This window comes from Galleria mellonella, unplaced genomic scaffold (genome assembly GCF_026898425.1).
Source record: "Galleria mellonella isolate WM207_F2 unplaced genomic scaffold, CSIRO_AGI_GalMel_v1 utg96, whole genome shotgun sequence".
NCBI lineage: Eukaryota > Metazoa > Arthropoda > Insecta > Lepidoptera > Pyralidae > Galleria > Galleria mellonella.
The window spans coordinates 5,558,767-5,575,860 of record NW_026442179.1 but is presented as its reverse complement, the minus strand read 5'-3'; the positions used below and the strand labels follow the sequence as shown (position 1 = coordinate 5,575,860).

Below are 17,094 nucleotides of genomic sequence, written 5' to 3'. Positions count from 1 at the left end.
TCTACAATACATATCATTTTATCAACCATAAGCTGTCCACTGGTGAACATAGGAACACAGGCAAAGCCCGCTTTATGGGGAGTTTGCCAATAGTAGCCACGCTTGGTAGGCAGATTGGCAACCGCAGTTAGGCTTTAGTGATGTTTTATGAAATATTTTATTGTTTAAACTAGCGGCCCGTCCTGGCTTCGCACGGGTGGATATTTTTACAACATTTTAAAAAATGGTTATTGTGACATAACGATAATAGTTGGAAACATAGTATCGTGAAGTTTTTTGTAGTTATTGATATTTTCTTCAATATTGTAGAACATACTTTTGTTCTATCACTAATAGTTTCCGCAGCGCACGCAACGAAAGATATTTTATAGCATTTTTTTACACCTCGAGTTACGTTACTAAAGTTTTAGTAAGGAATCTAATATTCTTTTCTAGTAATAAATATAGTAATAAATATAACCTGTGTTACTCAGAGTGAATGTAGCTCTCTATTGGTGAAAGAAGTTTTGAAATCGGAAAAGTAGTTTTTGAGTTTATTCATAACAAACATACATACACACAAAAATACAAATCTTTCCTCTTTATAATATTAGTGTAGATTAATAAATAAATATAATGTTAATCAATTTTTAATTTTTTTTTTGTTTTGCATATACATATACACAAAAGAATTTTTAAAATTGGTACAAATATCGATATACTAAAAATTAATATTCGGTCATTAATTAATTATTCTCAAACGAAACCATTATACTATGAAAATGTGCACTGTGAACGTATCTATTTGCAATTTGCATCTATTCCGGTCCAATTCGTGAGCCAACCGTGTTCAAACGTATTTTTAATTGCAGTCGAAGTTGGAACCAATATTATGTTGCTAGCGACGCAACATAATACATATTGACTCGAAATTCGACATACAGCTACTTAGTATATATACCTACTTATACTATATTATAAAACATTTTGCTCTTCCGATGTAATGCTTTTTTTCTAATGGGTGATGTTGGAATGGTAACCCCGCCTGTGCTAACGGTATATACTAACGGCGCACCAGTGAAGGATGATAGGTGAGGATAAAAAGACAGATCAGTTAGCCCATCGTGATGAATACACTTGGAATTCAGCACGATGGTTTCTAGGGGGGACAAAGTGAAGGTCGACCTGGTTAGGTATTTTCTAGCAATGGGGTCCCTGGTCTCCATTATTAACAACCCCCCCCCTCACCCCCCGGTGTAATGTTAGATCGCTGGAATATGAAACTTTCCAATTTTTTTATGTCTGAGTAGTATTATTGACAATGCTGCTGTAGTTTTTAATAGTATTTATTTTTATTTCTATTTTTGTTTCTTTCTATCACTAGTATTATATATTTGTGCAAACTTTATTGGCTGATAAATTATTATTCAACTGTGTAATTATCATATGTATATATATATCATATGGTACTATGTTTGACTTAAATAAAGAAACAAATTATACAAAATAAAGTGAATGGCCGCGACTCTCTGTTTCTCCGTTTACTTTTAAAACAAGCAATAAATTTTTATACGAGATTAATTGTCATTTAGATATTATTTTATGGGAAGATTGTATTATTGTGATGTTGAATAACCTAAATCAAGGAATGACCTATCAAATGCAAAAAGAATTTTTGAAATCCGACCGGTAGCTCCAGAGATTAGCTAATTCTAATAATCAAAGTCTTTGCTTTAGTATATTATTGGCATACATTACATTTATCGGCATTTAAATCAACGCCTACCAAAGTGTAGAAATAGCTAGAACACCTTTTGCTGTTTGCGGTTTTACTATGCGGACGGGGATTGTTGTGACAGAATTAAATATTGAACATTATTTTGTGCTCAAAACAATGCCAAAATAAACATTGCATGCTTCCACATTCACATTGTATATTGTATATTGTATATTGTATATTGTATATTGTATATTGTATATTGTATTTGTATATTGTATAAATGTATCGATTCGTACATTTCCTATTTGTTCAAATTGCTGTATCCACAGTGTGTGTGTATGTGTTCGTGTGTGTGTGTGTATGTGTATGTGTGTGCGTGTGTGCGTGCGTGTGTGCGTGCGTGCGTGAGTGCGTGCGTGCGTGCGTGCGTGCGCGCGTGCGTGCTTGCGTGTGTGTGTGTGTGTGTGTGTGTGTGTGTGTGTGTGTGTGTGTGTGTGTGTGTGTGTGTCTCTCTCTCTCTCTCTCTGTGTGTGTGTGTGTGTGTGTGTGTGTGAGCGTGCGCGTGCGCGCGCGAGTTTGTGTGTGTGTGTTACTTTAAACTTCAAATAATGACAAATATAGATGTAGATAAAGCAAGTTTTGCAGAGTAGTATAATACTAAGAAAGAATAATCCTTTTGCCTACCAAATTGCATGACAATTAGTTCGTAATAAAACAAATCCACTTTCTCAACTGTAATTGGACAGCGGACAGCTGCCCACGAGCGAGGAGACCACGATCAAGGCACGTGGCATTGTGGGCTGGAGTCAAGAGCGATCGATCGTGGGGCTTCACAAGGCTAAGACGCCCGCACTCCAGCCGCTGCCCTTCATTATCCCATTATATATTATATCTGACAGTGCAGTTCCATTAAATAAATTATGGACGTTTAAAGAATTGTGTCTAACTTAGTTTTTTTAATCGCAGTCAACAGTATCATTAAAAAATTCAGAATTAATTCAAATTGTTCCTTCAGCTTATATTAAAAAGATTAATTCAAAAGATCGTGGGATAAATGAAGATCTTCGATTGTATCGAATCACCTTGGAGTTACAGGTCTATGCTTGACATAGTAGATAGATAGATAGATACTCTTTATTGTTTCCTCCAAAAAATTACAATAGTAAACTTATTATAGATATAAACAATTACAAGAAATGATCACAATGAGAAAACAATGGGCGATCTTATCGCTAAGAGCGATCTCTTCCAGGCAACATTTGGATGGTTATTTACATGATTATTGATTATTAGCTTATTGGTACCTTATACCTTCTTAACAGTTTAACCAATCACTACGAATTTTGATATACATGTAGTATATGGGATGCAGAAGGAGAGAGGCTACTTTATATCCCGGTTAGTGAACGAACATATTCTGGTTATACGGACGAAGTCGCGAGTAAAAGCTAGTAACGCTTATAAATACAAACGAAGTTTTTTTTATACCACTAAGGTAGCAAACAAGCAAACGGCCCACCTAATGGTAAGCAGTTACTGTAACCGATAAACGCCTTCGCTACGGTATTAAGCGCGTGTTACTGACTCTGAAGAAACCTCTTTACCCCCTTTCTTGAAGAACCCCGTGTTGTAGTTTCTTGGAAAAACCTCGATAGAGAGCTCATTCTATAACCTGAGTGCTCGTTCTATTGACATCAATATATGTGAAAATTAAGAAAAGAGGTGTTCTATTGACATCAATATATGTGAAAATTATGACAGACATTATAATAAAATGAAATGGAATTATCGCTGAATATGAATGATCAATTACCATGAAAAGTTCTTATACGTCATTGCTGTATCATGACCATTTGCAGTTTTATGAATAGTATTACATTTGAATGACCGTACGAACACGTGTGTAAAGGTGATGATGATGAAACTATTATCATCATCATTATCTAAATATATCTCTATCTCACTCATATTTTGTGGCAAAACATGAGCGAGACAGAGAGATTCGAAAATATCGAGAAAGACAGGCTGACCTATAGTGGTCGCTAGAAATATATTATCAGATCGATTTCTGTGTGATTCTCCGTGAAAATCATTGAAGTTGTGAATCAATTCACCTGGTGAATTCGTCACGATGGGCTAAATTACCTGATTTCATCTTCACCTATCATCCTTTACTGGTATTCTGCTAACGTAGACCGATAGATAGGTCGTAGGTTCAGGTGGGGTGATAATTCCGTTTTCAATCCATTAAAATGACCTGTCGTTATCAATTAGATCATGCAATTTTTGAATGAAAAATAATAGATCTAGTGTGAAGATACATAAACAATCTAGTCAATATTAAACTATCATCACCAATAAGAATCATTATCTATTACGAGTTAGCAAAATATTTGTACTCCCATACAGTCTTTGCAATACTCTGTTAATCTTGGGTTGCAGGATGCCATTTTTAATTTTTACCTAAAAGTCAAAATTATTTTTCCGAATGTGATTATTCTTTTATACTACTTAGAGTGGCAAATAAGCTTACGGCCCATTTGAAGGAAATAGGTAACCGTTGCCTATAGACATGAGCAGTACCATGGACATAACAGAGTATACTGTTTCGCCCATAATACCCTCCATGCGTTGCCATTCCTGAGGATTCGGGTGTTATTCCTCTGTACCTTATAAATTCATGCTATATCCCACCCTTGAAACCGAAACACAGCCATGCAAACATAACTGCTTTACGGTTGAAACACGAATGGGACAGAGGAACCTAAGCAAACGACTTTTGTACAAAGTCTTCTTATTCCTTCCATTTCTATATTTAGATTATTTTACACTCTCTTTTCTATCTTCTGTCTTGCAACCTTCTTTCGTATATTTTATTGTATTTATATATCTTTACATGTTTTACAAATATCAAACTGTCAAGAAATATCCAAATTTCTCCAGACCTATTTCACTTTTCACCAATGATTTTTTTAAGAATTTCTTTTCTCCAAAATGTTTATCCAAAACTGCAAAATTTTTACCCAAAATTGTAAAAAATATTGGCGACGCTAAGTGAAGTTACTTAGTTATTTGCGTACAATAAGAACATTTCGAACCAACTCACCGAGTCGTTTGAATCTTGCCAGAATCGGTCGCAAGACCCTCAACATCCTTGATCGAACCACACCGAGAACAGAACCATTCCACTCGCGAACAGAGAACGTTCCAGAATTAGAGGGAACTCAGGTAGTAATCTATAACGTGGGCGACGTAGAACAACAGGCATGTTGCGATGTACATAAATATAAGGATTTGTACCAACATGACGATAGTTGTAATGCCCGTGGCCGCTTGTAACCTACTGGAGTGACACGAAGCCGTATAAACCGTATAAGTGACTCCGCAAAGACCAGTTACATAAACCGATGGAATAATTTAGCAAACGGACCAAATTGTGGATTAGGGATCGGTTGGTTGAACGTAATTAAGTTTAAGTTAAGTGAGGTGGTGATAATTTTTAGTTAGCGGCCTTTAATTAACTTGTTTACATATATTGGCTGATGTGAAATACACCAGCCAGTATGTAAACAAGACATCTAACATCTCCATTGCTAGTAACATCAGGTCGACCTCCACGCGGTTTCCCCTGGAAACTATTTTGGTTAATTCTTGTGACTCCCGTTACGATGGGCTAACTGACCTGCTTTCATCCACACATGTCGTCCCTCATTGGTGCCTCAACAGCGTATAGCGGTGGCGCAGGCGGGGTTACCATTCCATTATCATCCATTAAAAAAAATATAACTAAATAGTATATAACAAATATACGTTATGTCCGTAGCTATTTACTCCACAACAGTTTCCAATACCTTCTACCGTAGTATTACATTTCTGTTTTTTCCAAATGTTGACAGGGAGAGAATGCTGTATACAATTAATTTCTAGTAAACATTTTTTGTAATGTTATTAGTAAAAAGAATAAATAAATAAATAACAAACAAAGTCGCTGTTCACGTCTGCCCTTTCTCTACTTATTCTACATCACACAATATACCTACAACAAGGTTGTATTAAAACATTTAGTTCGAAAGAGATATTTAAAGTAACGTATTTACTATTACAACATCTTTGTGGCTCTTGTAATATATAGAAAAAAAAAAACACTAATAGAGCTATCGTTCTATACAAACGCTTTCGGTTGTCATTTTCACGAGTATGCAATGAAGGTTTAAGGCCATTAAACCAAGATTACATTTGCTTTGACGTTATATTTTTGGTTGCACTAGGTCAATAATTGTGTTATTTATTTGAAAAGACGCCTTTTTCCAAACACAAGGGTGCTTTAGCGATTTCATTCATACATACTCATACATATCTAAGACGCCCACCTCCAAGCGACTTTTTTTTATATTTTTTTAAGGCCTTTTACCTTCTTCAGGTAAATCAGCCCTATCGTACCCTGAACTGATTTCTCAAACAAAACTTTATCTACTTTCCCTAGACACGGAAAGAGAAGAGTTAATGGGCATCAATAATTTATAGAGATGTTCAAAAATTTTTGGTTTAGGTTCAGCTAATATAGATTGAATAAGACCAACATTAAATTTATTTAAGTTTAATGAATTGTGTACAAAGACCGTTGGGTGAAGATGTGTTTCGTAGATTATCATACTGAAATTCTTTGAATTCGAAAACGCGTAAGTGCGTGTCTATAGGTAAAGTTTGTTACTCAACAAGCATCTCTCTCTAAAGTCAGTCTCCAAAATTAATTTGGGGCCAACGCTGGAGTTAATACTGTGTTTAAATTGCTTTACAACTTTGGATATTTCCTTTCATCTCATATTTAATTTACATTAGTTTTATAGGAGTTAACTCTATCGCTTTGAAAAAAGAACTGTGAAATAAAGTCGCGTAATATAGCCGTACAAATATTAGATAAATTGAGAATCTTTAGAGAAGTTTTCCCCCGTGAACACTCAGGCTGTGGAGTAAGTTCATCAGGTGGGCCGTATGCTTGTTTGCCACCACAGTGGTATAAAAAAAAAGTTCCTTGCCTAAAAGTACAGGGGTACATCTACAGTATAGGGTTGTATAAAAAGGACCAATATTAAGGTTTTCATCAGGGTGGACAACGAGGAAGTGACACCCCTAGTGTTGCGGGCGTCCATCGGCTACAGTGACCGTTTACTATCAGACAGACTATATGCTTGTTCACCACCTTCGTGGTATAAAAAAATCTATTTCGGAAGTCGCTTTAGAAATAAAATATCAAGGTTTTGAAGTGTGCCGGTCCGTCGGGTCGATTCCTCGTCATGTCGACTCGACTAATCAATTTGTCTGTGGATATGCCTTACGATCGTTGATGTATGATTAACGAACGAAAGAAATGAAACGTCGTATCATTCGTAGACGTCATAGCGTCGGTTGATAAAAGTGCCCGCTTGAGGAAATCAATTTCAGAGCGGTTATTATGATATCATAATATATAAATATCAAGTACCGTGGATTGAAGTATTGTCAAAGGTAAATCTCAAATTTATCACAGATTAATAATATTGCATAGTATATTTCGAAATATTACAAACATAATCGTATAGTACAACCATACAATACCATATCAGCCATTCATTGCCCACTGCTGAAACATAGGCCTCTCCCATAAGGAGATGAAGTTATTAAAAAAATAATGTCAGCATTATTTTTGAATCATTATACCTAAGTATAAAATAAAAGATATTAGAGCCAACCTCTGCTGTACCGACTTTGCTATTACAACCAAGTTACGTGACTGTAAAATCTAGCATTTCTAATTAAATAAAAAAAACTAATTGTCGCCATCATATCTAATTGATGCGCATATTTATTAGGTGATAGCTAACAATACGGAACAATAACACACCTTCCACTATTGATCACCTTTCAATGTAAATGATTGGTACCAAATAGTTAACAATGTTTCATGCTACGCAATCCCTTGCTGATATTAAAAATAATGGGTGTTACTTATAAACGACTTGAAAAGGAAAAAGGTACTAATTCAGTTGTGTATTTTTTATGTTTGCTGTGAGATAACTCCGTTAGTTGTGAAACTGGTTTGGATTTTATCTGAAAAGATATACTTACAAATAGGTCCCGTAGAAATGATATCAAAATCAATTTAGTAGATAGATAGATAGATAATTTATTTGCATTACTAACAGTACACAAATTACAACATACATACACAAAAAGAAAAGCAAGACAAAATAAATGACAAAAAAATACACAAAGCCAAATACAACTTTCGTTTGTGAGTGTGCCATAGCAATAGAAAATGGCCACAACTCAGTTTACTGCTTCGCCCTCAAAAGAGCAAAGCACTGATATTCTGTTGCGGCCAAAGGGAATAGGGTAATAATAAAATAATATTACCAGACTATCCGTACAATAAAAAAAAAGATTAATATACAGTAAACAGACAGATATGACAGTTCACTAGCAGACAAATGGAACATGGAGGTAACTTGCAGGAATGTCTAACTTTTGCCTCTCAATTAAGAATTTTTGGAAATTAATTTTGAAATTGGACTTATTGGCGATCAGTCTTACGGGTAGTAGTAGTAGTGTACAGACTTCATATATATATATATATATATATATATATATATATATATATATATATATATATATATATATATATATATATATATATATATAACCATCCTGGAAACCATCGTGGCTAATTCTAGTTGAATTCGTCAGGATGGGTTAACTGGCCTGCAGTCAGTGGATGCAGGTTGCTCAGGACCGTTCTTTATGGCAGTCTATGGGGGAGGCTTATGTCCAGCAGTGGACGGATAATGGCTGAAATGATGATGACCTTACTACGGCTTAGCAAAAAACAGAGCTATAATTTTAATTAGGTAAATGGGATGTTTATTTTCAAGATTTATGTTGTATTTGCTTTAAAATAGATCGATAACCATTTATTTATTTATTTCTTATTTCAAAATATAATTAGTAGATTCATATAATTTTTAAATTATAATTAATTACACATATGGTATACGATATTTTTGTAGCTGACATTCTACACAGCGATATGTACACAAATCAAGACGGGCAGGTATTAGAGAAAGCAAACGGCTGATTAGTTTTTTGTAGGATCTTGGTTCTGTAAGATTAATAACGAAGAAAAATGAAGATAGAACACAGAAAATTAATACTAAAGGAAGAAGTAGTAGAACAGTAGTAGTTAACAGATGTTTTGGAGCTAGTGAGAGTTTGAGCGCACCAAATAGGTTGCGAGTTCCACAGTCGAACTGCCTGGTCAGTAAAGGATTTAGAATAAAAGTATTATAACCAAGTAATAAACTAAAGACAAAAACAGATAAAGAATTTCACGCCGTATAAAAAAACTTACTGAGTCGCGTGTGCCCATCGATGACGGTAGTGCCCGGCACAGCGAGGCGGTCGCCATCACTGGCCACCTGTTGCAGTGGCAGCTCCACCGAGCCAGCCGGCCACGCCATCACCAGAACACCAGCCAGGAGGCATCACTACACACATACACCCGCCGACATGTTGCCTTACTGCCGCACTCCCGGCTAGTATAACTCCACGTACACACTTGAAGTATAACTACACTCAATACACCACGGGAGTAACTATGAACACTTCGGCATCGTATTTAAACCTAAATGCACTTATGATTGCCAACTGTGGAGAAGATTCGTGGTTTAGTTTACGCAACTTGTAAGTAATTATTTTTACACTCACGATTTTATCTTAGATTATTGAATTGAATATTTTGTAATTTAATATAATTATATGTTTATATCTGATAGATTAGGCAGCTATATCTAGTATTATAAATGTACATACATATCTGTCACGCCTGTCTCCCATTAGGTTACGCAGAAACTATGAAACGTCAAATGCTTCGATTCAAACAAACCTCTTTCGCTTAATCCACGTACTTCAATATTTTCATACACGTACGCCGCTTACGGGTACTTTTAAATGTACTTGAGATGTATTATATTTATTTAGATTTAAATTATTCGTAAAAAAGCTTATGTATATTAAATATAGTTAATAATTTAAACTGTAAATCGTATAAATTTTCCATATTAGAGCAGAACAGCACGGATGCTGTATGAACTAAACTTAATATTTTTGAATTATTTATTAGATAATTATAGTAAGACGGTGAACATTTCTACGATTGAAGCGAAAAAAGAATTGTTTTATAGTACACATTTTCGAAAAAAAAATATGTTTAACAAAAAGACTACAATGTGGAATAAAAACATTTTTTTTCTAATTATTGCAAAATTTAACACAAAAGAGATAAAACTACGGCAAGAAACATTCTCGGCCATTGTTACGCAGACTGCCCATATAAAGTTTAAATAGATAGATAGATAGATAGATATTCTTTATTGTTTCCTTCAAAAGATTACAATAGTAAACTTATTATAAATATAAACAATTATAAAAAATAATCACAATGAGAAAACAATGGGCGACCTTATCGCTAAGAGCGATCTCTTCCAGGCAACCTTTGGATGGAGAGGAGTAATTATAAACAGTTTGGTGGCAGGCACGATGAAAAATTTTGTTAGTTCTAAATATGGGAGTTGTGATACATATAATAATATAAATATTATCCCCACTCATTATTATATTTATATACATACACCTACACACACATATACATATACATATTTACACATACAAATACATACATACATACACACATACATACATATACACATATACATACATGTACACATATACATATATAGTTTAACTTTGTTTGCTACAATAAAAAAAAATAGATGGAAAATGGTATTTCTAATTTATCTCACAAACATATGGCGCGAAGGTATACTAAGTACCTCAATACACTGCAATAGTATTACACGACAATGTTCAATGTGACATATTTTTTAACACCTGACGTGTATGTTCGGAAGATAAATAAATATTTCGCTTCGCCCGTTTGTATCAGCCGGTGGCCCGAGGCGCCACGAATAATAACAGGACGCGCGTTGTTTCTCTTTGTATTTTAAATTTTAAATGTAAATTCTGTAACCGTTTGCATTTTGACGACGCTTGCTATGCCACGTACATTTATCAATTACTGATAGTTTTTTTTTTAATGGGTGATAATGTAATGGTAACCCCGCCTGCGCTATCAGTATACGCTGGCGGGGCACCAGTGATAGACGATAAGTGAGAATGAAAGCAGGTCTTTTAGCCCATCGTGATGAATTCTACAAGAATTGACCACGATAGTTTCCAAGGCGAACCGTGTGGAGGTCGACTCAATTGGGTTATATTGTTAGCAATAGGGCTGTTAAATCCATTTGCTAACAATCCCTTACCCCTTACAGATAGTGAGTAAGTAAGGTGTTGTTACCATATCTATTTCTCGTGAAAATAGAATGAGCGGGTAATGTAAGATTCTTACCTAATAAAACGCTCAGATGTTTTATTTTATTTTTATCCACTTATTCTTTATTGCCCGCAGTGAAGAAAATTATAAATTGTTTTAGATAAAGAGTTACAGACGTATCTATATTGACTAATAAATTATATAATACATACAATGGAGAACTACACATACATATGATCATGTATGATGTGACAACACTAAACAAATATTACTGTTATATATACAAATATATACAAACTGCTTACACAGCTGCTTCGTAAGGGGGTCGTTGATTTTTTGAAAGCAAATTTGTTAGACATTTATGTCAATGGTAGCGCATTCTAGAGTCGTGAGGCCTCAAGAGTGAAGGATTTAGAAAGAAAAAAAGAGCGATGATGTGGAATAGAGAAAACAAGAGAGTTGTTAGAGCGAAGATCGCTTGTGTCAAAATCACAGAGATGGTCGAGTCTATATTTCAAAGAAAAAATTGCAAAGCAATCTCAACTGTCTACGTTGACGAATTATCACATTTTCATAAAAAAAAAAAAAATAAGACACGAGTTGGACGCAAGGTATTAGTTCCTGAATTTTTATTTTTATTTATAATTATATATTTTTAAAACTCGCCTTATGCAATATGACTTACAAAAATTTATCGATGATTAAATATTATTTATCGATTGTTAAATTAACTAGATTATGTATATTATATATATGTATATATATATATATATATATATTTATATATATATATATATATATATATATATAATTTATATTTTATAATCACTAACCTCTTGCCACTTATCTGTCTCATATAAAACTGAAACATGTTAATTACATTGACCCACTTACCGCCAGATCACTGTTACTACCAATAAAATAATGTATGTGAATTAAAATATATTATTATTTTATCGACCATATATTTTAATAACATCACTGAATTGTAAATTTTAACGAGAATATGTAGGTGTTTTGTTTCCAACCTACTTGGAGCGCGCCGGATGACTACGAGTATTAACATAAAATTTTATAGTGATAACGTGTCTCTTAGATAAGAGAGATTTTTTTTAAGATAAACGTTAGTAACTTGCAACATTGTGTACATTATGCAATTTATCAAACGACTTCTAAAAGGAGGTGTTCTAAATAAAAATTTTTATATACAAAAATAGACTTGAATTAAGTAATCAACGCTTGTGTTCAAATAAATTACAAGCAAATTTTGCTTATCAGCAAGTTATTTCATGCAGTCATAAAATAATATAAAACTAATACAGAGGTAACCTTATCGATCAGGGGGGAAAGGGATTGTTAGTAATGGAGACTGAGAATCCCATTGCTAACAATATACCCAACCAGGTCGACCTCCTCGCGGTTCCCCCTGGAAACTATCATGATTAATTCCAGATGAATTCATCATGATGGGCTAACTGGCCTGTTTTCATTCTCATCTATCACCCTTCATTGGTGCTCTATGCTTTTAGCGTAGTATTCCCGTTAGTATAGGCGGCATTACCATACCATTTTCACCCATAAAAAAAAACTCTATCGGTCACTAAAAGGATTATCAAAATTCAGAATTGGCAACCACGTAACATACCCCATAGTAGTTATTATAAGGGGGCCGAATGAACCATGCCCACTCCAGAATTGTTTGGTGCCCACCCCGGGATACGAGCGGAGTTTTTAGTTATGCGCAAACATGTCTAACAGTAAACAATGTGACTTTTTTAAGGGGTCCGGTCCTCCCGAAAAACAATCTTAAATATGCCAGTGATGTAGCCACAAATAATCTTAAATTGCCGTGTGGTCCCGGCATGAAATAGTTCACCCTTTCCTTTTTCGTTGGTGTCGTAAGAATCGACTAAGGGAGGGCCAGGGGTGGGCAGCAGTGTCCCTTTTAAAACATGTCTAAAGCCTAACTGCGGTTGCCAACCCGGCTGCCAAGCATGGCAACTACTGGCACAACCCCGCAAAGGATCGACTTATGTTCAGCAGTGGACAAAATAAGATTAATTTAGAATTTGTTTCTTCCTCCTTTTGGAATGTTTTAAAAATAAATCGTTGTTTATATTTGTTACAAACATGTGGTGTGGCTGTAACCTCAAATGAGACGTGTATCTTTATAGAGGTACAGTATATAAATATAATAGTGGAGGTGCGGATATAGGGCGCGCCGCAGTCTGCGGATGTCATGGTTGTGGGTTCGTGACGTGTGTGACGTCACGCGCGTCTGCGAATCAAGCACGCGGGTGACCACGCCGACAAGCCAGCGACGGACATTCCTGCACGAATATTTGTATTAACGATGCGAGAATAATCAAATATGCCGATTCATGGTCAGAAGGTCACCGTGTAGGTCCCGGCATAGAATAGGCCACCTTCCTTTTCCGTGGGTGTCGTAAGAGGCGACTAAGAAAGCTTATAGTAGAGGAATGGGCGGCAGCGTTAAAACATCGGAAGCCAAACTGCGGTTGCCAATCCGGCTGCCAAGCGTGGCAAATGGCTGGTAGTCACTTAACATCAGGGGAGGCTTTACCCAACAGTAAACAAAACAAATGTCAATAGAGTTATGTTGCCTTCAGCTATGTACAGTGCCGATAATGTGAGTTTCAAGTCACACCTGTATGAAGATGTCGTGAGCGAACAGCCCTAGCCGTGTTGGTGGCAAGGTATAAATTCTAAAAAGCAATGCGAAAGACAGAAAAATATTTTATAAAGACGAGAACGATACTATCGCAAGTATGAAATACCGCAATCGGCGAGCGGATTTAAAAAGATTGATGAATGTGGAGGAGGCGAAAGAGATCTGTTTGATTCGACCGAAGCATTTGGCATTCTATTGTTTCTACTTACCCTAATGGGAGACAGGTGTGGCAGATATGTAGGTATGTTATTTATAATAAAAAAAACATTACTAAAAACATATATTCGACGTGAGTTGCACATTTATAGAAATACGCAATATTGGGGAAAAACGCTAGAGTTTAAAAATAACTTTTATCTAATATATTTTTTTTGTACTCACACGCCAACTTATCCAATCAACCTGCTCCTAATTAACCGAACTAATAAATATTTGATCGTATAAATTTTAATATGTGAATTATTTGAAATTTCAATAAATATAAACGTAATACAAATAACGCAATCTTTGATGGCGCTGTGATAACGTTGGTAATATTGATGAATGTGCCAATACATGTTTGTTTGGCGATTCGAATATTGAATGTGATAACCGCATTTTATCACTTCAATAAACAAATCTAGAATGTGTGTCAAATATGTATTGTTCCGTAGATATTTTTCATAGATTTTAAGTGTTATTCAAAGTCGTGATTTTGCTTGTATCATTTTGGATTCTTACGCGTTACCCTCATCAGTTCTAACTAAAATGTTGTTGTAATTTATTTACTATCTACATTGATCCAATTGAAGCTGTTTTTTTAAGTTGAATGACCACATATCTGAAAATATTTTAATATTTTATATTGTATTTATTACGATATAAGATTATTGAGATATGCTAGTACAAGGTAATAATTAGAAAAAAATATTTTATAAGATTAGATAAAAAAATAAGAGAGACATTTTATTTTTTGTAAAACTTCAAAATATATTCTCTCAATAAATAAATTAATTTGATACTTTCTATTATATTTATGAAGATATATTTTATATTTTAACATTTAATCCGGGACTTGCAGTTGGCAGGAATACAAATAGAATATAAAAGCTACAAATATAAATGTTGGTATCCGTATTAGATAAAACACGATTACAGTGGGACTGTAGATAAAGATGGTACTTATTTATCTTTTAAAATTTAGGATAGTTGCACATATATTAAAAAATAGGTTGATGTGTCTAACCGTATAACCGATGATAGGCCTGGTTCACTTTTCAATTTCGCTAAGTTAATATACCATACTTATGTATGTTTGCATCGAGAAACCACATTGAGAATTCACTTAATAATTTTTAAAGGTTTTAGTAGTAGACTTAAAATAATTATAGAACAAAATTGTAATATTAAAAAAAAGTAAAAGAAAATAGGTCGAAGCATAGAAATTGCTATTACAATATTGCTGGATGTTTGTTTATTAATCTCAAAATTTGGTACACAGAGGAATGATGTCATAAATTAATACTAAAATATTTTAAGCCTAATTGACGTAGATAAATCTCCGAGTAACAAACATTTAAATACAATGAATTTTCACATTTAAAACATTAGTAGTATCTATTCATTATTTGCCCTACCATGCTAGTTACGAAACTGCGATCCCAATATTTCGAAGCGTTTCGTGAGGTAGTAACTTTAGTATACTGTTCCGAGTTTTTCCAAAAGTGTGGAGCCCCGCGCCCCAAATCAAGCTAAGCAGTGACATAAGTCGGTGGTCACTCCCAGTTTCGCGGGACCCCGTTTTCGGTGATTAAATTAAGTGAAGGCCCGGGTTTACGCGCGCCCGCCGCGTAATGAACCCCAGACAGGCGATTGGGACTCGCCCACTCTACATTCCTATATTATATGACCTGGGAACTATTTTTGCACTATCTGTATTTAATTTTGACAATAGAAGTGAACGAGGTAGTTACGATATGCGACACGAATTATCAGCTTTTATAATTTGACGTACCAAAACACGGAACGATTTTACTATCGTGTCATGATTCACAATATTTAATAAAATATATGAAAATAAAGAAGGAAGGATAAAGTGTATACAATTGTATGATGTTTTTATGAATACTGTGTGGTACATACATATACATCTGTCACGCCTGTCTCCCATCAGGATAGGCAGAAACAGTGGAACGCCAAATGCTTCGATTCAAATAGATGTCTTTGGCTTAATCTATATTCACCAATGTTTTCATACACGCTTGCCGGTTACGAGTGCTTTTAATTTGGCCTTCTTTAGAACGTCGGGTCCCTGCATAAAATGGGCTATTCCTTAATCACCCGGGTATCGTAAGAGATGACTAAGGGAACTTCAGGAATAGGCAGCAGTTTCTTTTCAAATATCACTATAGCCAAACTGAAGTTGCCAACTGGCCTGCCAAGCTTGACAACAAAGGGCAAACCTCCCCAATACTAACATGGCCCGTCCAGCTGTTGAGTTAGTATGGAAGACTCCAAAATGTCATTTTTTGAATTTTGAATTTTCGAAATTTCTATCCTAATATGTCCCATATCATGGATAGGTTTTTAAGTGTAAATATTAGTACTTAAGCACAGTATGGACACCCCTTGCTTCCCGCTGCGATCTGACCTCACTCCCTCTCAAATACGCATCTCTATTTTCCCCTGCTAAACGTAACTACATACTCACACGTGTATCCTGTCCCTTTCGTGTACCTACCGTGAAGCAGTTGTGTTTGCATGGCTGTGTTTCGGTTTGAAGGGTGGGATATGGCGTGAATTTACTTGACAGTGAAATTACAGGGTACAGAGGAATAACACCTGAATCCTCAGGAATAGCAACGGATGGGGGGTATTATGGGCGAAACAGTATACTCTGTTATGTCCATTATACTGCTCATATCTATAGGCGACGGTTACCACTTTTCATCAGGTGGGCCGTCAGCTTGTTTGTCATTCTAAGTTGCATAAAAAACACATTGTTGTACAGACGTTGTTTGTGTAGTTGTGACAAGCACAGATCGTGGGGTTTTTGTGTGAAGTGTCCGGTATGTGGCTTTACTTACCGGTAAATGGAATGGTAATCCCACCTGCGCTATCGGTATACACTGGTAGGCCAGTTAGCCCATCGTGACGAATTCAACAAGAATTGTTCACGATGGTTTCTAGGGGAACCACGTGAAGGTCGACCTAATAAGGCATATTGCTAGCAATGGGGCTATCAAACTCCATTACTAACAAACCCTTTCCCCCACGATTTCGGCATTACCTTCTATAAAGGCGCCCATAAATACATAATAATTATAATATACCTATATATATATATATATATATATATAT

At 35.2% G+C, this 17,094-nt stretch overlaps 1 protein-coding gene across 9 annotated transcripts in view; it reads right to left on the bottom strand.

Annotated features, from left to right (window-relative positions):
- The window catches only part of LOC113517711 (probable phospholipid-transporting ATPase IA), a 125,935-nt gene that overhangs the window by 77,563 nt on the left and 31,278 nt on the right, over positions 1 to 17,094 (bottom strand). Inside the window, exon 1 of one of the 9 annotated variants that reach the window (XM_052902751.1) lies at positions 9,084 to 9,346. The exons of 7 other annotated variants lie outside the window; for them this stretch is intronic. In XM_052902751.1, the coding sequence (XP_052758711.1) occupies positions 9,084 to 9,192 (109 nt within the window). In that variant the 5' untranslated portion in view covers positions 9,193 to 9,346. Of the gene's footprint in view, positions 1 to 4,805; positions 5,065 to 9,083; positions 9,347 to 17,094 lie in introns of those variants that run through there. One more of the 9 variants, XM_052902753.1, reaches the window with a different exon arrangement.